General features: G+C 35.8%; 1 protein-coding gene and 1 long non-coding RNA gene across 2 annotated transcripts; both read right to left on the reverse strand.

The window, feature by feature from the left end:
- Positions 1–4,522: 4,522 nt before the first annotated feature.
- PLA2-ALPHA (Phospholipase A2 family protein) lies at positions 4,523–8,219 on the reverse strand. The gene is made up of 4 exons (XM_082903761.1): positions 7,458–8,219; positions 7,299–7,341; positions 6,946–7,071; positions 4,523–5,006 (listed from the first exon to the last, which is right to left on the reverse strand). Exons 1-4 carry the CDS (start codon positions 7,584–7,586, stop codon positions 4,831–4,833), a joined length of 474 nt encoding a protein of 157 aa, XP_082759887.1. The 5' UTR covers positions 7,587–8,219; the 3' UTR covers positions 4,523–4,830.
- On the reverse strand, positions 5,854–6,934 carry LOC145806500 (uncharacterized). The gene is made up of 2 exons (XR_014349791.1): positions 6,472–6,934; positions 5,854–6,257 (listed from the first exon to the last, which is right to left on the reverse strand). It is a non-coding gene; the product is annotated as an uncharacterized LOC145806500 (long non-coding RNA).
- Positions 8,220–21,893: the final 13,674 nt, after the last annotated feature.

The following is a 21,893-nucleotide window of genomic DNA, read 5'->3' on the forward strand; positions in this document are numbered from 1 at the left end:
GGGATTTCTAGTAGCACACCCGCTTGGTAGCTCACAGTCGTCGTGTTTTCAAGTTGAACGACATCATTCAAAGTAATGCGAGGCTTGGATGAAAGAAGTACAAAAACGAAGAATATTTGCTCCCGTACATATACACAAAGGGAAAAAATACGAAGAATTGTCCTTATCACCACATGTTTTGACTTACCAAGCAAAAGTGCCATTCGTGTGTCCTTATAACCAATAAAAATCAAAGTTGGACCTAATGTTTAACACACCCATCAACTTAGATTTATGAACATTTTTTATTTTATTTTAATCCTAATCAAATTTTGATAACCCAAAAAAAATATGTAAGATATTTAATCAAATATTAATTCTAAATTGATAAAAATAAAATTAAAAATATTTCTAAATTTTGTGTGCATCACTCACTTTAGATTTGTTTGAAAATCAATCACTTAAGCCCAACTCTCTCTTACATCATTAAGGCTTTATTTGGAAACTAGATAAATTAACTAAAAAATAAAAAAATTAATACAAAAGTTGACCTTTTTTTTATAAAAAAAAAAAAATGTCTTTTCATGTCTTTTTATAAAATGTCAAAAAATTATTTAAAAAGTCAAATTTCAAACAATCTCTAAGAGTAAATTTAAGGCTAAGGGATCTTAAACATACTTTTTGGCTAGATTTTTTTGGGTGAATAGGACCTTAGGATTGGATTAATAATTCAATAAAGTACAAAATTCAATATTTAGCTAATAAAATTGGGGTTCAAACTATTGTAAACATAAATTTTAGAACATAAACCTTACACTTTGGATCATTTACCATGTGTATTATCAAGAAATCAAGACAAAATGACATACCTGAATCCATTGATGAACGGTTAAACGGAAGCGTGATTATCAATGAACTCTTTATTATTGATTATGTTATTGCCTTCTAATCCTTTCCCCTTTGGTGACTTATGTTTCTCCTTGAGAGGATTTAGAAAGAAAAATGGAAGTATTCTTATTTTTTTTCCACTTGGGAAGGAATAGGGACCATAACCTTTTAGAGGTTGTAATTGGTTTTCAAAACTGAAAGGTTGTGGAAGTTCAAAAGGAATGAAAACCAACTTTAACCATTATTGGTTTTAATTTCTATTTATTGGTTTTCAAAACTGAAAGGTTGTGGAAATTCAAAAGGAATGAAAACCAACTTTAACCAATATGTTTTAATTTCTATTTCTGCCCCTCATAGAAATAGAAATTATACAACTAGTATCTACACATTAGGTCCATAACACATATACCCTTAAGCCTATTAACTAAATTGAATCACTTAAATTGTAGGCTTCTTATAAATGATAACACCACATTTAATTATGTGGTCCCATTGAGACATTATCTAACAATCTCCCACTGGACCACATATGTATCCTGAAAAATGTGCTTAACTTTAGTGAGCTCAGAAATTTGTTATCATAACTTGAGGGTATTCAAACAATCTTGTCCATTAACTATATTAATATAGGATCAAAGCGGTCTTCGTTACATCAATCGTAACTCGACCCACCAATGGTCACGTATACTAATACAGCTAAATGACATAGATCAATCATGGATGCGTAGCATGGAAATTACATGTGATGTGATTCATACATGCCTATTTCCAACTGGTCCTACTTAACTTTATTGAGATCAATACTTCACAGTACGTAACAGAGCGTAATAAACTGAATATTTCATTTCTGCAGAAATTAATCTAATTACATAGATAAAACTCAAGGCTGACATAAAGCAGTAATATAAATACAAACTCCCACTAAACCAGAATGTTCTCAAATAGAACAACACCCATCTGAGCAGTGTGCTCATGAAAGACCTTGGGTGGTAGTCCCTTCGTAAGTGGATCCGCTATCATGGAGTTTGTCCCAATGTGCTCTATGGAAATCTGTCTACTCTGCACTCTTTCTTTTTGAGTAAAGCCTTTGGCTACAAGACGTGCCTTATACCTCTCCACATTACCATTTGAATCCCTTTTGGTTTTAAATATCCATTTACAACCTACGGGCTTCGCACCAACTGGTAATGAGACAAGTTCCCAAACTTTATTGTCTTGCATAGACTTATATTCTTCATTCATGGCTTCTATCCACTTATGAGAGTTGGAACTTTCCATGGCTTGACGAAAGTTGATTGGATCATCTTTCGACATTCCATTTTCTACCTCATGTTCCTGGAGATATACAATATAATCATCTGAAAATGCAAATCTCCTTTCTCTGGTGGATCGCCTTAATGGCACAGATTCTTGAGGTTGAGGTTGTAGAGTTTGTTCCTCAGGAACAATTACCTCATCTTGAATGGGGGTTTGGACTATATTATCTTGAACAACATTGTCTGGTTGAGGATCCGAAATTACTTCTCGAGCAATGACTGGTATAGGAACCTGTGATTGGTCAAAAGTAGTAGTAGGAAGTGGGATTACTCCTGCTTCCTCCTCAAAGACAATGTCTCTAACTGGATTTCTCCCCCCAAACTCAACATCCTCAAAAAATGTTGCAATTCCCGTCTCAAATATTGACCTATTTGTGGGATCATAAAACTTGTAACCCCGTGATCGTTCGGCATAAATAAACAATTATGCTCACATTAAATTACCAAACAGATAATCTCTAAATAAAGTAATTTAATGACAACATCTCAAGATACCTAGCACAACATTAATACCAAGTCTTTGGGTAGTGATATTAACTGTAAGTGGTATTCTTGTTGTAATGATCAAACATTGATAATAAGTTATGTCAAATAACAAATCTATCTTTTGATGGATTTATTATTCACATTAGGTTTTCTTGACAATTGGCACATGTTTATCACCACAAAATGTGTGTGTAATTCTGCCAAGTCTTAATCATGTCTTTGGACCGATAAATACCCGCATGAGATACACAGACATGAACTTCAAAACATTCCATATAAAACAATCTAGACAAGAGAGATCACTTTTGTGACATCTTGTTTGAATTGACTTATATTGAGAGTGTTAGAAAATTAAATTTCTGTAGACGTTGTATGAAATTACATTAAATTTAAAGATTTCTAAATTTGTGACCCAGTATATGTTATATAATCTGAAGCAATTCCAATTATATATATACATATATAAATAAAATTGACGGGTCCAAAAAATAAATAGTTTTTTTTTATGATGTTCAAAATTAAACCGATCAAATCGCAAGATATACCTATATATTTATAAATACATGATGTTCATCCATTTGAGAGAAAAAAAAAAAACTGCCCACCGAATCATTTTACAATTCCAGAAAACAGATTGCCATTTTCACAGAACAAAACAGGAAAAAACAGAATTTACATCCATAAGAAAAATTCAGAATCTGATTCCAAGAAACTAAATAGAATGAATAAAGCATATCAATTCTGATAAGACACATGATATGCATGCTTTGATACCAATTGTAAACATAAATTTCAGAACATAAACCTTACACTTTGGATCATTTACCATGTGTATTATCAAGAAATCAAGACAAAATGACATACCTGAATCCATTGATGAACGGTTAAACGGAAGCGTGATTATCAATGAACTCTTTGTTATTGATTATGTTATTGCCTTCTAATCCTTTCTCCTTTGGTGCCTTATGTTTCTCCTTGAGAGGATTTAGAAAGAAAAATGGCAATATTCTTATTTTTTTTCCACTTGGGAAGGAATAGGGACCATAACCTTTTAAAGGTTGTAATTGGTTTTCAAAACTGAAAGGTTGTGGAAGTTCAAAAGGAATGAAAACCAACTTTAACCATTATTGGTTTTAATATCTATCTATTGGTTTTCAAAACTGAAAGGTTGTGGAAGTTCAAAAGGAATGAAAACCAACTTTAACCAATATGTTTTAATTTCTATTTCTGCCCCTCATAGAAATAGAAATTATACAACTAGTATCTACACATTAGGTCCATAACACATATACCCTTAAGCCTATTAACTAAATTGAATCACTTAAATTGTAGGCTTCTTATAAATGATAACACCACGTTTAATTATGTGGTCCTATTGAGACATTATCTAACAACTTAGTCCATCATGACATGGTATCCTCTATATAAGGAACTATTATATTTGAAGAGGGTGGTGGGATAGAAAATGAAGAACTAAAGAGAAGTTCAGACAAATTAATTAAATTACCAAATTAATAAGATTTTTCCATCCCCTCGTAATCTTGAGTTAATCTAAATAGAGATAAGATACACAATTTAAAGGAATTCATAATGGGTTGGGCTTCTTTCAAATAAAAATAAAATATGAACTTGAGAGAATTTGAGAGGCCCATGAGACCCATTACGTGTCCCGTTTCGATGATCCTAATAATTTATTTTCTAAGATTCTCTGTGTTTATTATCCATGAAAATCATTAGGTCGATTCGATGATCCGATAATCATCAAAACACAGCCCTCAAGTTCTCTCAAATACTCTTGATAGTTTTTGGATTAACAATCTTACAGATATTAATCTCATCTAATCAAGTCAGTCGAAATAAACATGCCTTAATCTTGTCATTCACATTTGGAATATGCATTTTTAAAGGTTCAGTTTTCTTCTAAAAAAAAAATAAAAAGAAAAAGTAGTTGACAGAATAAATAGATGAACAGAAGTAGTGGAGTGAGGTGAGAAACACGTGCATCTATGTCACATTTCTAGTGACAATAAAGAAAAGAAAAAAAAAAAAAAAAGTTGGACACAGCTAGCAAGAATAGAGTGCAAGTGTTTTTTTTTTGTTTGTTTGTTGAGAAAATAAAAAAGAAGAGAGAGGATGATGATGAGATAATAAGAGAAGGAATTTAAGGCTTGTGGAGATATCTTCCAGCAAGCAAAGCAGCATCGATGACGAGAGTGATGAGTTTAGTAACATCTTCAACTAAGCATGTGTTCCCTGTGAATGTCGGTTCTCCTGATCTCTTGAACTTGTCTATGCACTTTATTAAATTCTCGCTACACTCTGTGCTTAAATAGTCATCTGCACACAACACATTTGCATAACTCAATTGCATAGTAAAACCACATGAACGGGTAAAACTACATATTAAGGCCTCCTTTGGAAAAAGATTTTTTATTAACTTTTTAACTTTTTGATTAAAATGTAATGTAAAAAAAAACTAGTATGTTTATGATGACTTTTTGACTTTTTACGAAAAGATGTACAAAAAGTAGAAAGAAAATAAAATCTTTGATTTTTTAATATGAGTTGTTAGTTTTTTGATTTTTTTAATGACTTTTAAAACTTTTTGACTAAAAAAGTCACTTGCCAAACGAGACCTAATTAATGGGTTTAGCTTCTCTCCAGTCCGGAAAAAGATTGGACAGTGTTGTTGGATCATGGTGGGCTCGATTTTCAGTCCATTTCGATAATTCAAACCGTTCAATGTGTAAAGCTCATTGGATACATCATTTCTGTTAAAAATTACGTTAATTGGATATCGATAGCCATTTGATTAGCTTACATTTGTGTCTACAATTTATTTTAAAAATCATAATTACTGTTGAAACAAATTCATACCGATCAAATGACTATTTATATCTGATCAACATGATTTTTTTGTGTGGATGATATATTCGACGAACTTTATATATTAATTATTTGAATTATTGAGATGGACTTGGAATCAAGCCTCCCACAACTCAACAATACTGTCTTGTCTAATTCGATTTCAAATTGAAGAAGTAGTGGCGTTAATGATACTAATTGCTTCTATATTTACCACCCACTTATTAATTGTTGGTTGGTTGAAGAAGTAGTGGCGTTAATGATACTAATTGCTTCTATATTTACCACCCACTTATTAATTGTTGGTTGGTGGGCTCGATTTTTCTCACTTGCATGTGCCAACTTGCACTACACCCATACCATTATGGGGGCATTCAATAGATAATAATGTTCCTACTTTTTTACGCTATTGGGCCCTGTAACTCACCAAACACATGTATTAATACGGAAAGGAAAGGAAATGAAATTTATTGAGATTATTATTCAAGATAAATAGCATTGTCACGTGTTTCGTCGTCTTTTGTATGTACCTCTTAAAAATATATATTTATTTTATATATTTTGAATATATATTATTTTTCATATTAAAAAAAAAAATATATGAGAAAGAAACTAGAAATTAATGAAGCCTTCACATTTTACCGAAAGTTCCCAGTATTGAGTTGTCCTATTAAAAATGAATTAGAAACTGTTCAAATTCATCTTCAATATATTTTCTGAACTCTGCGGTCATGTTTGTTTGGGTGGACATGAGCTTGGGATTGGACTAATAATCCAATAAAATTATTAATCCGATGTTTGGTTAAACAATTGAAGTACAAATTAATTATTTTAAACTTAACTATTAGTTAAGATAGGATACATAATCCAACGAATTGGTAGTCCTAGGACTATTAGTCATGGGAATGCTAATCCAGTCCGCCCAAACAAACATGACCTGCATGCATTCCAAGTGGGGGGATTGGAAATTACAATGCAAATCTAAATATCCTTTTTTTTTTTTTCTGATCCAAATTCTTGATTTTTATATGAACAGGATTTCTAATTGGGGAGATTAGGAGACCAAATTACCCTTATGTCAATTAGGCCGATTTTGGTGTTTATCCGAAAAGGGTGCCTCATCAACCAAGTAAGATTAGTAGAAATACATAATAACAAAATCTTAATAATAATTAGAAAAATATCTGAAGAGAAATGATCTGCATTATTGAGGGAAGGACAGTAAGGATACTCTGTCTCCTTATCCTAAATAACTCACAATCATTAGATATGTCTTGAGATTTTTGAGATTTTTGTATATTGGGATTCTCATATGATCTAATAGTTGTGAGTGATTTGAGACAGGATGACAGAATTATTTGGGGACCGGAAATCCTTGGGCAGGAAAGGAATGGAATGAGATCAAACATACTGTTCTTTGCTTGAATGCAGGCATCATGCTTCATACAACAAGCGTCAAGGCCATCGCATGGCTTCTCCCCGGGACATCCACTGTATAGCAGCCCACAATACTTCCCATATCTTAGAAATGGTGCCACTGCCATTCAATTACTTGATAAGTTACACTTTTATTTACAGAAAGAAGTGCGTACTTTGGACCGACAATACATACACTTTCGAGGACCGACTATCAAATAAAATCCTAAAATAAAATCTACTATCAAATCAAGTTAAAATAAGAAGAAGAAGAAGAAGAAGAAGAAGAAGAAGAAGAAGAAGAAGATGATGATGATAGAAATGTTTGAACCCCAAAATATAAAGTACCTTTACAGAACTCTGATTCACATTTTCTACTGCACTCTTTGGCCTACAAAAAAAATATAGAACAAAAGAAAGTAAGTCATAACAATGAGATTATGAATAATAGCATAGTGAAAATGAAAGAAAACAAAGTAAAGCAAGAGATGCTGACGAAGAACTAACCAGAGAGATGGTAGAACTTGCTTGAATGCTGATGTTAAGGGCTTGTACGGAAATACTGTAGAAGTTGAGGGCAATGAGGGAAAAAGAGAGGAGGAGTACTAACTTCAATGAGTGGTGTAAAGAAGCCATTATTCACACAGGAAATGTGTAAGGCAAAGAGATGAGAGAAAGCCAGTTCTGAAAAATGAAGCTTGGTTTTGCTTAAAAGCTCTGATCTATTACAGTAAAAAAGGTTGTGGAGTTGGGTTGGTGTGTATCAAAGTCATCAACTCCCTACCCTAGGAAGGGGTTTGGCCTTTTGTCTTGTAATATCTCGTGACTGCTATTTGTAGTGTTGTGTTTTTCTCACACTTCTCCCTCATAAAAAAAGAAAAACCAAACATAAATAAAAACAAAAACAAATTAAAGGCACATCTGTAAGCTGGTACAGAATAGTTTTTTTTTTTTTTTTTTTTTTTTTTTTTGAGGACTAATCATCACACTATATTAAACAGAATTAATTACAGAATAGTTATATTCATATATTCATTGCGGTTGGTTATGGGGTCCATCTCGTGATACAGTCCTTTTGAACCAACTCAATTAAATATGGAAATGTTGGATCCAACAGTGGCATCAGACAAAAACTCCTTTTGCTTATTGCTTTGATGCTTGTAGTGTTGGAGAATAAACTTGATTCTTCCACCCCTCTCCAAAAGCTGTCTGAAGATGGAAGAAGAGAAGCTTGAAGAAGAAGATGAAGCTTCATGGAAGCTACCACCAACCATGAACTGGAACCAAGTGAGAAGCTTAGCACTTAAGCTATGAAATTCAATACACGTTTCATACACGGTTTAGAAACCTATAAATACTCCCTCCGTCCCAAAATAATGGTCCCTTTTGGGGAATTCAATTTTTTTTGGTAGTACAATTATTGTACTTTTAAAAAGTTGGTTTTCCAAAATTACCCTTTGATAGTACACTTTTTTGAGAATATCAATGTCATAATTGTACTTTTTATATTATTTATGAATTTAAAAGAAGGGCAAAATGGGAAATTTATATTATTTTTGTACTTGATTTTTGAAGAGGGACTAATATTTTGGGACAATGAAAAATGGAATAAGGGACTAATATTATGGGACGGAGGGAGTAGATGGTTAGGTTGTTGTTATTGTTGGAAAAATGGTTTAATATAAGCATATTTTTTAATCCAAATTTGATTGGGCCCCAAACGTCTTTTGGGGTGGGTTCAAAGAGGTGAAGTGTTCCTTGCCGCGTGGCAAGTCACACGGTAAAGATGGAACGTCAAAACCATTTATGAGTGAATGAGAAGTTGACGTCGTTTTCGGGTCTAACATTTATTGTGGGAATTTAATTTAATTCTAAATTCAAATTTTGGATTCCTGAGTGGTTTCCTAAAATTTGTAATTATGAGAATTTAATTTAATTCTAAATTCAAATTTTAGATTTCTAAGTTGTTTCCTAAAGTTTGTACCTCTTTCTTTATTTATTAAACTATTCTAATAGTTTAATATATATATATATATATATTTCAAATGGTTTAAATAATAAAGATCCAACAGTTACTTTAACTGTTCTCCAACGGATCACTTTTCAAATTGGTTGAAAATTTGTTCTTACAAACGGTACCTTTTTTTAAACTTTTTGAAAAAAGAGTTCAAGCAACGGTTCAAATTTATTGTGCACCTTTTTACTACTTTTTGGAACCTGTTCGGGGCAGAGTTTTTTTGCCTATATATATAGCCTTAAATCCAGCAATCCAGCAACTCCGAAATTCAGTCGGATGATTGTCTTTTTGCTGTCCTAAATTCTGTATTTTTTGCATTATTCTTCATATTAGTTTTAGTATAAATTTCAGAGAGTTAGAACATAGGTTTGGTTCGCCGAACAAATTATTTGGAGTACTACTACAATTTGTGAAGATCATTGTATCCTGGGAGATAGACGCCACTCAATCGTAAGTACCGTAGCGGGGCGAATCTGTCTTAAGGACAGAGTGTCACACACTCGACTTGGTCTTTGAATTTTCTTCTAATTCGGTTCAATAAATAAATTCGGTACGTTATTTGTTTATTTGTTTGGTTTTATTTCAATTTATTTTATTTACACAGAAGATTGTTCCAACAATCTTAAGACAGATTCGAATTATTCTGTTTATAGAATTTTTCGTTTATTTCCTTTTCTCTTTCTTCTTTTAAGAAAATTATTTTCTGTGGATTTACAAAATAATATTTTGGTTGGAAAAACAAATAGTGATTATATGCTATTTGACAGATAGTAGTAATATACTGTCTATTTTCTTTGACAACTAGTAGTACGATACTGGTGTCATTAACAATTCAGAATATATTTTTGTGGAATTTTTTTAGAAATTAATTTTGGGTTTTAGAAATTATTTTCTGAGTTTTCATTATTTAATATTCTGTTTTAGTATTTTAATTATTGAAGTGTTACAGAAATTAATTTTCTGTGTGGAATTAATTTGGTTAAATAAAATTTTATTTTATTTCCAAATTAATTGAAAAATAAAAGTTATTTTCTTATTTCTTTTATTTTACAGAATTTAATTTCCTGTGTGGAATTAATTTGGTTGAATAAAATTTTATTTTATTTCCAAATTAATTGGAAAATAAAAGTTAAATTCTTGCTTCTTTTATTTTTTACAAAATTTAATTCTGTGAATTTGGTTTAATTTTTTGTGTAGTGTAAATTCTAATTATAATTTTGTTTTATAAATTAGAATTGATGGCTGTAGACGTCCCCGAACGCTCCCGGGAGGAACGAGCTCCCGTTCCGTTCATTTGGGGTCACTACAGCTCAGGACTCTCAAATTTGTCCCGGTTCTAAGTCTGAACCAAAGAGTCCAAATCCGGCAAATCGTTTTGAGAAAACAGATTTTTTGAAAGAAGTGCCAAACATGGACTGCTTTGCCAGATACAGAGTCGCCACCTAAATATTTTATTTTGGGAAATTTAGGAAACCCTGACTCGTTGCCTAAGGCCACGTGTTCGTCATCACCAAAGTTGCCTCGGCTCGGGAACTTGGGTACGATTGGGGAAGGTCACTTCGTGAGCACCCCCGCTCGCCCGATCAAAGATCGGTCTCTACTAACCATGATATCTATTTTTGAAAACTTTGTGTATCCTTATTCCGGTTATTAGCCTAGGTTCCTATGTGATGTACACAGCATATAAGTATAGACCAGGTCGCCTGAATTGGAACAAAACATTTCATGTTTATTTTTGAAAGATGGTTTGCTACTCGCAAGTAGGCTTAAAATGCAGATTTTGCCACCCTCAGGTGGGCTTAGGAAAAGATGTTTTTGCTACTATCTAGTGGGCCTAAAACAAACAATTGATGATTTATTCCAATCCAAGTGACCCAACCTTCACTCACAGGCATTCAGGCAATTATATCACATAAGCATATTGCCTCATGGTAAGCATGCTATTCATGGCAGTCACTCACACGCATGCAAGGATGCTAAAGCATAAAACTCACCGAGTACTCCAAGCCAAAACAAAAACTCATTAGAAATCATGCATGAATCCTAAGTATACAGAAATGCCTAATGCAACACATGCAAGAATGCAAACTATAGCAGGCTCGGCTATTCTAAACATGGCATATGGAATGCTACAGCTAACATGTATTCAACTTGGAATTGAAATACAAATGCAGTTAGTATGATGCGCGGAGCCCGGTGCATGCAAAACAGATGAATGAATGCAAACATGCTATCATACTGTATGCTAATTGAAATATACCCTAATCTAACCATCATAAGCTGGTAAATAAAATGGAGAAAGACGTGGGGTTGGAAGACATACAACACACACACGCACACTTATTACAGTTATGCCCTCGCGCAGAGGGTCCGAATAAATAATACAGTCCCGAATAAAAGAATAGTACAGTCCAAATAATACAGTCCAAATAATATACAAATTCCTAATTAATTAATCAAATTAACTAAGAAAGTTGTAAAACTGGCGTGCAAGCCAGGGACTGCCTTGCTCCTGATGAATGATGCATGTCTGGGCTGCCTTGCGCGGAAATCCACTGGGATGCCCCAATTAGCCTCTGTTTTGTGATTTTTCTTGGAAAGCGCGCCAAACTCCAGAAGTTTGCTGATTCTTCATTTGCTGCAACAGAGAGCAGGAAAGGGGCATAGCAATGTATTTTCACAGATATATGCATGCCTCGATCCTCGTGCCACCCATCACGCATATCGATGCATGATGGCAGAGGAGTCGAAATGTGCAACTTAATATAGAATGAATGTACGTGTAAACACAACAAGAACCTAACTCCATCATGGATAATCCGGAGTGTCGGTGACTGGGAATTGAGACACGTTCCGTCACTTGGAGTACGAAACGCACCTCGTTTCCCGTGCCCGGGCTAACTTCTATCCCGAACACGATGCAATATGCATGATATGCATGAATGCAACTAAGATACAGCCTAGTATGCACAATGCTATGAAAATGAGATGTCTCGAAATACGTGCACGCGGGCACGCAAACCGAGAAAATGACAGAATGCGATCTAAGATATAACCTAGTATGCACTATGTTATAAAAAAGAGATGCCTCGAAATACGTGCACACGGGCACGCAAACCGAGAAAATGACATACGCAATGTAAATGACATGGAAATGTGATATGGGCTTACACTAACATGAGAGAGCCTCAGCCACACTCACATAAGAGGCCGATGGATGAAAATGAAGTGCCTCGAAACGCGTGCACACGGGCACGCAAATCGAGGCAATGGCATATACAATGCAATATGGCTAAAATGGCATATAGAATGCAACATGGACTTATACTAACATGAGAGAGCCTCAGCCGCACTCACATAAGAGGCCGATGGATGAAAATGAAATGCCTCGAAATGTGTGCACACGGGCACGCAAACCGAGGCAATGGCATATGCAATGCAATGGCATGGAAAATGATATGCAAACATGCTAATGGGATTTCAGCACTGAAATGTGGGGGAAAACAGCCCCGAAATGAGGCGAAAGTACACCCGATGCATGGAATAGTCCCGAAACATGAATTTTGGGACCCGAAATGGCCTATAGCTATACCAAACATGCACAATATGGACATGCAATGAATAGAAAGTAGCAAGGCAGCCCCAAAATAAGCATTTTTCCAGTTCAAAGCATGGCCAAACAGCAAACATAAATAGGGCAAAACTAGTATGCAAAAATGGCCCTAAATATGAAGTTATGAAGCAACTCACAGCTGCTGACCCCAAACAGGTTAGGGGCCTTCAACAACATTGAAGAGGGGCCAAAAATAAGCCACATTACAGAACTGTAAAAACCCCCAAAACAAGCATAGATATGGCTAAGCTCTTATGCAAGAAAATAGGCCAAAAGGTGGCCAAAGAGGCAAGTGGTATATGCAAAGCCCAAACTGAAAAATGTCCTTCTACAAAATTGAAGAGAGACCAAAAATATGCACATTTACAGTTTATGGAAGCCCCAAAAACAGTATATAAATACACTCAAAATGTCATGCAAGATGAGGCTCAAAAGAGGCTATAACACAAAGTCTACAAAATATTCCACAAACGGCCAAAGACCCTTAATGAAACATGAAGAATGGGCCAAAATAAGACTATTTTCAGTACTGTAAAAAGGCCAAAAACAGAAGCACAATGGGCTGCCAAATCATGCAAGAAAAGGGGACCAAAGAGGGATACAACATGAAGTGGCAGATGGAGGTCCCAAACAGTGATGAGCCCTTCTTCAATGTTGAAGAGGGGCTCAAAATAAGCCTATTTACAGTTTACATTATGCTCCAAAACAGATCACATATAGGCTAAAAACATCATGCAAGAAAATGGTATTCAAGGAGGATATTGAAGCAAGTGTAATATGGGGGCCTCAAACAGTGTTGAGCCCTTAAGCAAAAGTGAAAAAGAGCTCAAAATAAGGCCACTTTCAGTTAGGGCCGGAGCTCAAAACAGCAAGCAAAATGGCTAGAGGAATGGTGCAAAAATGAGCTAGAAAAGAGGGAAAGTGGACTTACCTTTGAAGACTAATGCTTTTGTTGCTTCTTGGACCAACTTTAATGACTCTAAGCTGCTGGAATTCCTCCCCTTGCTGCTGGAATGGAGGGGTGGTGGTAGAGCTTGATGATGATGAAGAAATGGAGCCAAAACTTGAAGGAAATTGAGAGATATGTATCTATATCCTCAAAGCAATTCTTGTAACCCTTTTTCTTGAGTTGGGAGGCCAACTATATAGGCAAGAGAGGGAGAGAAGAGTCTAGGCAAAAGTGGAGGGAAATGAGGCCTCTTTTCCCTCCAAAAGGGTCCCCCGGATATAGATATTTTTGGGGAAAAACCAAGGCACAGCTGGAATGTACTCAACCTGAAGAAGCAGGCCGGCCTGACATTTTTGCTGCAGGTGGCCGGCCGGCCACCTCCCCTAGCCGGCCGGCCAAGGGTCAAAAGGGCCAAGTTGTGTTAGTGGCCGGCCACCACATATTGGTGTCCTCCCATGCCTCCTCATCACAACCCTATGGTTCGAATTTGGAAATTGTAAAACAGGAGAGAGAATAGGCCATTTTTAAGAGGGGTTCAAAAGGGTCAAATGGAATTTCTGGCCGGCCATATCATATTAGGATCCTCCTATGTGTGTACAACACAAATATGTGGTTTGGGGTTGAAGAAAGTGGCCCCAAGGTGTTCAACATTGGCTCGGAAGTGAGAAAAACGGGAGCCGGAGGGCGAAAATGGAATATAATTGGTTGCCAAGATAATCGCTGGCCTCCCACCCTCCAGTGACCTTCCTGGTGATAAAACAGAGGTACCTGCCAAAAATGAACGAAAAACGATGCAAAACGAATGCTCGGGGGCCAAAACACGCAGTTCGGGGTCCCGAGAAATGGGCTGTTAAGCACCGAAAGTGGCGTTCGGCCACGAAGTGGGTTTCTCAGACCCCAGTGTCCCTCAAAAGGGAGAAAATAAGATGTATGCCAAAAATCAGAGCAAATGGAGATGGTTAAGCGGTCCCGAACCGAGGCATACGGCCTGACGGCTCCGAAAACCGAGAACCGAGAACCGGGCTCCGAAATGGGCAAAATGGCCTACGACTACAAAACGTAGCCTACGACCACTGAGAGATGGTCTACGGGACCTCTCCCTTCCCTCAGGAAAAGAAACAGAGAAAACCGAGTCTGGTTCGCAAACCGAGGCAAGGCATAGAAGAGGGTTCGAAAGTCCGGAGGCAGGGCTCGCAGCCGCGACTCTGAGACTTCTGAATGAGCACGATATGCAATATCACCAAGCGCTCAACTGGTGACGTCTGAGTCTTAAGGTCGGTCAAAAATGGGGTGTCTACAATGGCTACTGAAGCTAATGCCCAAACAAGTACTACTGTGGTGGCTACAATCACGCCAACCCCCTCTCCTGTTGTAATAGTATCGGTAAATCACGGTAAAAAGTCAGAGAGGTTCTCAGGAACTGACTTTAAAATATTGTAACAGAAAATGTTGTTCTATCTTACAACTCTGAACCTGGCTCGTTTCCTCAGTGAAGATGCTCCTATTCTGAAAGAGGATGAAATCGACCGGCAAGTAGTTGCTGCAGTTGATGCTTGGAAACATGCCGATTTCCTTTACCGGAACTACATCTTGAACGGACATGACAACACATTATACAATGTCTATAGTCCTATCAAGACAGCAAAGGAACTTTGGGAGTCTTTGGAGAAAAAATACAAAACGGAAGATGCCGGCTCAAAGAAATTTGTGGTTGGCAGATTCCTGGATTTTGTAATGGTTGATTCAAAAACTGTGATCAGCCAAGTTCAAGATTTCCAACTCATTCTGCATGACATTCATGCAGAAAGCATGTCTCTTAGTGAATCCTTCCAAGTTGCAGCCTTAATTGAAAAATTACCAAAAGGCTGGAAGGAATTCAAGAACTACCTCAAACACAAGCGCAAAGAAATTTCTATGAAAGAATTAATTGTGCGTTTGAGGATTGAGGAGGACAACCGCAATTCTGAAAAGCGGGCTGGTAAGCATCCTATGGAGTCTAAGGCAAATGTGATGGAACATGCTTCAAAAACCAAGAAACGAAAGTCTTCTGGAGAAAGTTCATCACAAGGCTCTAAAGGGGAGGTGGGGAAATCAAAAGTACAAGTTTAATGGCAAATGTTACATCTGTGACAAAGAGGGACATCGGGCCAAAGATTGCCGTAGCAAAGGCAAAAGCAAAAGAAGAACAAGCAAGAAGCCTGCTCAAGCCCATATGATCGAATTGGACAAGATTTCTAATGGTGTAGATGACATCAATCTTTCTGCAGTTGTTTCCGAGGCAAATCTTGTCAGAAATCCTAAAGAATGGTGGGTGGACACTGGTGTTACTCGCCATATTTGTGTCGACAAAAAGATGTTCACATCTTATTCTTCAGTGGACAATGGTGAACAACTTTTTATGGGCAACTCCTCAACTTCCAAAGTTGAAGAACAAGGAAAGATTGTTCTCAAAATGACATCAGGAAAGGAACTCACTCTTAACAATGTGCTGCATGTACCGGACATTCGCAAGAATCTTGTTTCTGGATCTCTGTTGAGTAAGAATGGGTTTAGACTAATATTTAAGAGTGATAAATTTGTACTTACTAAGAATGGGATGTATGTAGGAAAATGTTACATGTCTGATGGCCTTTTCAAGTTAAATGTAATGACCGTTGTACCCTCAGTTATTAATAATAATACATCTTCTTCTTACTTGCTTGAGTCTTCAAATTTATGGCATGGTAGATTAGGACATGTTAATTTTGGATCTTTGCGTAGATTAATTAATATGGAGTGTTTACCTAAATTTGACATTGATTCAAATCATAAATGTGAAATTTGCGTTGAGGCAAAATTATCTAAAACTCCTTTTCATTCAATAGAAAGAAGTACGGAACCACTTGAATTAATTCATAGTGACATTTGTGATTTTAAATCAATTCAAACTAGAGGTGGGAAAAAATATTTTATCACTTTTATAGATGACTATACTAGATATAGTTATGTTTATTTAATTCGAACCAAGGATGAAGCTTTGGAAACTTTCATTCAATATAAGAATGAAGTCGAAAATCAACTTGGTAAGAAAATCAAAAAACTAAGAAGTGATAGAGGTGGTGAATATGAATCACCTTTTGATGAATTTTGTAAAGAATATGGAATAATTCATCAAACCACTGCTCCTTACTCACCTCAGCAAAATAGAATTGCTGAAAGGAAAAATAGGACTTTAAAAGAAATGATGAATGTCATGTTAATAAGTTATAGATTACCTCAGAACTTGTGGGGGGAAGCAATACTTTCTGCTAATTATATTTTAACTAAAGTACCCCGAAAGAAAGTGAATTAAACACCTTATGAAATGTGGCATGGTAGAGTACCATCCTACAAATACTTAAAAGTGTGGGGGTGTTTAGCTAAAGTGGTTATTCCTAGTCCTAAAAAGACTAAGATAGGTCCTAAGATCATTGATTGCATTTTCATTGGTTATGCTAAGAATAGTAGTGCATATTGGTTTTTGATTCATAAATCAGAACATACCGAAATGCATGTAAATACTATTATTGAGTCTCAGAATGCATCATTCTTTGAACATGTATTTCCAAATAAGACTAGACAAGAGACTAGTAACAATAAGAGATCTCATGATGCTATTACTAGTTAGGATCAAGAACATGATCAAGAACAAGAGTTAGATCAAAATGAGGAAGAGGAACCTAGGCGTAGTAAACGTGCTAGAACCTCAAAATCTTTTGGTCCAGATTTTCTGACATTTTTGTTAGAAAATGAGCCTTTAACATTTAAAGAGGCTATGTCCAGTCCTGAAGCTCCTTTATGGAAAGAAGCTGTCAATAGTGAAATTGAATTCATCTTGCAAAATCACACTTGGGAATTGGTGGATTTGCCACCAGGTTGTAAACCTCTTGGGTACAAGTGAATTTTCAAAAGAAAATTGAAAGCGGATGGATCGATTGACAAATACAAAGCAAGACTTGTGGTCAAAGGATTTAGACAAAAAGAAGGTCTTGATTACTTTGACACATACTCACCGGTTACTAGAATAACATCCATGAAGAAATTTACATGGAACAACCAGAAGGTTTTTCTGTTCCAGGAAAAGAAAAGAGAGTGTGTAAATTGGTTAAATCATTATATGGTTTAAAACAAGTGCCAAAGCAATGGCATGAGAAATTTGACAAGGCAATGATGTCAAATGGATTTAAAATTAATGAGTGTGACAAATGTGTTTATATTAGAAACATAGACAAAGGTTATGTCATTGTATGCCTTTATGTAGATGATATGCTCATTATAGGTAGTAATAATGATATGATTAAAACTACCAAGAAAATGTTGAATAAACACTTTGACATGAAGGACATGGGCATTGCTGATGTAATTCTTGGTATGAAAATTACCAAAACATCGGAAGGTTATGCTTTGTCACAATCTCATTACATTGAAAAAATACTTGACAAATTCAGCAAAGATGATGATCATCTTGCTAGAACACCTGTAGATGTTAATTTGTTTCTATCTAAGAATGTACAGGAAAGTATTTCTCAATTAGAGTATGCCCAAATTATTGGAAGCTTAATGTACTTGATGAACTACACTCGCCCATATATAGCTTATGTAGTAAGTAAATTAAGTAGATATAGGAGTAACGCGGGAGTAGAACACTGGAAAGCAATTATAAAGGTTCTAAAATATCTTCAATTTACTCGTAACATTGGGTTGAATTTTACTAGATATCCAGCAGTACTTGAAGGATACTGTGATGCAAATTGGATATCGGATACTAGAGACTCGAAGTCTACCAGTGGGTATGTCTTTACTCTTGGTGGTGCGGCTGTATCTTGGAAATCTTCCAAACAGACTTGTATTGCTAAGTCTACTATGGAATCAGAATTCATAACTTTAGACAAAGCAGGGGAAGAAGCAGAATGGCTTCGCCACTTCCTTGAAGATATTCCAATATGGCCAAAATCGGTGCCTGCTATATGCATACATTGCGATAGTCAATTAGTAATAGGTAGAGCACAGAGTCATATGTATAACGGTAAGTCTAGACACATTCGTCGTCGACATAATACCGTAAGACAACTACTCTCTAATGGAATTATTTCTATTGAATATGTGAAATCTAAAGACAACATAGCGGATCCACTAACCAAAGGGTTAGCAAGAGAGCTAGTTGAGAATTCATCGAGGGGAATGGGACTAAAGCCTATTAAATAAGAGTTACCACAACGACAACCCAACCTAGTTGACTGAAGATCCCAGGATCTAGGTTCAAAGGGACAACCGAGTTGTGAATGACTTAGAAGGATTACTGGGGAGTCTAACTCCTACCCATTTCTTTGATGAAATAATGATGATTGCAGCGTTTGAGGCTAAGTAAAATTTTAATGATTCTTATATCTAGGTAAACCTAGTGGAGTATGGCAGGATACTCTTCATAAGCATCACCTATGTGAGTGTGAACTGGGCCGGTTCTGTGAGATTTGTGAAGGGCTACAATTCTCTAGAGCATTCATGAAATACCAGGTTGTTCAGGGCCAAAAAGAATACATTAGTGAGAACTAAACTGTGTCTGGGGATATACTGTGTGAGTTCTATTGTTTTGGTTTACACAAACGGCTGAACAGTTCAAGACATCATGTTCACTGGTTAGCTAGTAAATCCGATAGTGTCTCACAAGGGAAGGTTCAAAGCCAAAAGCCACATATCTTTTGCAGAATATTTTCAATTTTTGTACTCTCTGTATTTAGATCATGTTGTTTCATTTTCTCTCTGTCAAATTCCATTCATGTGGGGGATTGTTGGAAAAATGGTTTAATATAGGCATATTTTTTAACCCAAATTTGATTGGGCCCCAAACGTCTTTTGGGGTGGGTCCGAAGAGATGAAGTGTTCCTTGCCGCGTGGCAAGTCACACGGTGAAGACGGAACGTCAAAACCATTTATGAGTGAATGGGAAGTTGACGTTGTTTTCGGGTCTAACATTTATTGTGGGAATTTAATTTAATTCTAAATTCAAATTTTGGGTTCCTGAGTGGTTTCCTAAAATTTGTAATTATGGGAATTTAATTTAATTCTAAATTCAAATTTTAGGTTCTTAAGTGGTTTCCTAAAGTTTGTACCTCTTTCTTTATTTATTAAAATATTCTAATAGTTTAATATATATATATTCAAATAGTTTTATATATATATATATATATATTTCAAATGGTTTAAATAATAAAGGTCCAATAGTTACTTTAACTGTTCTCCAATAGATCACTTTTCAAATTGGTTGAAAATTTGTTCTTACCAACGGTACCTTTTTTCAAACTTTTTGAAAAAAGAGTTCAAGCAACGGTTCAAATTTATTGTGCACCTTTTCACTACTTTTTGGAACCTATTCGGGGCAAAGTTTTTTTGCCTATATATATAGCCTTAAATCCAGCAATCCAGCAACTCCGAAATTCAGTCGGATGATTGTCTTTTTGCTGTCATAAATTCTGTATTTTTTGCATTATTCTTCATATTAGTTTTAGTATAAATTTTAGAGAGTTAGAACACATGTTTGGTTCACCGAATAAATTGTTTGGAGTACTACTACAATTTGTGAAGATCATTGTATCTTGGGAGATAGACGCCACTCAGCCGTAAGTATCGTAGCGGGGCGAATCTGTCTTAAGGACAGAGTGTCACACACTCGACTTGGTCTTTGAATTTTCTTCTAATTCGGTTCAATAAATAAATTCGGTACGTTATTTGTTTATTTGTTTGGTTTTATTTCAATTTATTTTATTTACATAGAAGATTGTTCCAACAATTATAGAAATCAATCATATAATCAAAAGCCCATAAGACGTTTGAGAGATAGAGAGGTGGGAGATAAAAACCCATAGATTGTAATTTTTCTTTTGTTTGAAATAAAATTCATTCATTTGTTAGACAACATAGATATTCATACAAATATATAGAAGCCCACCATCAGTGGTATCAGAGCTTAGGAGGCCGAATTTCTACAAAAACAGAGGCAGAACAGAGCAACTATCAGAATTGCCCAAAAATAAAAGTTGTCAAAATCAATTTTTGATCATGCCACGTTGAAGGTCTTGTCGAGATGATCACGTAATAAAAAATTGTGTCAAAAACTGAGCACTAAGGAGGCCACACACTGCCCATGCGTCAAGCAACACTGTGACCACGCATAGGCCATGCGCGCTAGAGAAAGACGACGCATGAAAGTTGATGTCACACCCCTGACGTCATCCACTCCCACGCGCACGCCGAGCCGCGCTGCAAGCCGAGCCGAACACCGACAAGCTGCTGACGTCACCTGACGTCAACCTGATGTACGGAAATTATCCACTGTTTCGAGCATCGCTTTTTCCAACAGATCTAAACTGTTAGTTTTATTTTGGCTAATTCTAAGCCATCTAGAGTTCAATCACAACGATCCAATAGTGTTTTCCAACTATTTGGACCATTTTGAACTCATCCGTATGGTCATATTTTGGAAATTCAATTTCTAAAAATATTTGAAGATTAAAGTAAGCTATCTGATGGTATCCACAGGTAACTTCTTCCAACCTCAGTTTCTGAAATTAGACAAAGACCATTATGAGCATTGAAGTATACAGATGAAGGTACTCCTATCATCCCAAGATTTATGGGATTTGGTGTAGCATAGATATGATGAATTAGCGTCCAAAGAAAATGAAGAAAATTTGACAGAAGCTTAGAAGACCGCACTTAAAGATGCAAAGACAAAAGACAAGAAAGCCTTATATTTAATATATCAAGGTGTAGATCTAGCTACTTTCGAAAAGATCTCTACTACAAGCACATCAAAAGAAGCATGGTAAACTCTTCAAAAAGCAAACCAAGGAATTGAGAAAACCACAAGGATTCAACTCCAAGTCTTACGAGGAGAATTCGAATTATTGCAAATGAAGGACAACGAGTTAATTTCTGAATACTTTACCAGAACTTTGACTTTTGTTAACCAAACTAAAAGACTCTGTGACAAGATTGAAGAAATTTGAGTTATTGAAAAGATACTTAGATCACTTAGTTCGAAATTTGAACATGTGTTTGTTGCCATTGAAGAATCAAAGGATTTTAACAACTTGACAATCGATGAATTGCAAGCATCATCAGAAATTCACAAGCAAAGAATCAATAAGAAGACTACATCAAGTTCCCTTGAGCAAGCACTCCAAACAAAGCTTTTGATAAAAGGAATAAGGGAAACCTCAAATCTTGAGGAAGAGGAAAATATCCCCAGTACAATAGTACATGACGTCCACAGCAACAACATCCATAACAACAAAAAGATTATGGAGATTGCTGACCACCAACAATAAACAGTCAAAGAGATCGAGG

The sequence above is a fragment of the Camellia sinensis genome, chromosome 13 (genome assembly GCF_055761805.1).
Source record: "Camellia sinensis isolate YWXY chromosome 13, ASM5576180v1, whole genome shotgun sequence".
Taxonomy (NCBI): domain Eukaryota; kingdom Viridiplantae; phylum Streptophyta; class Magnoliopsida; order Ericales; family Theaceae; genus Camellia; species Camellia sinensis.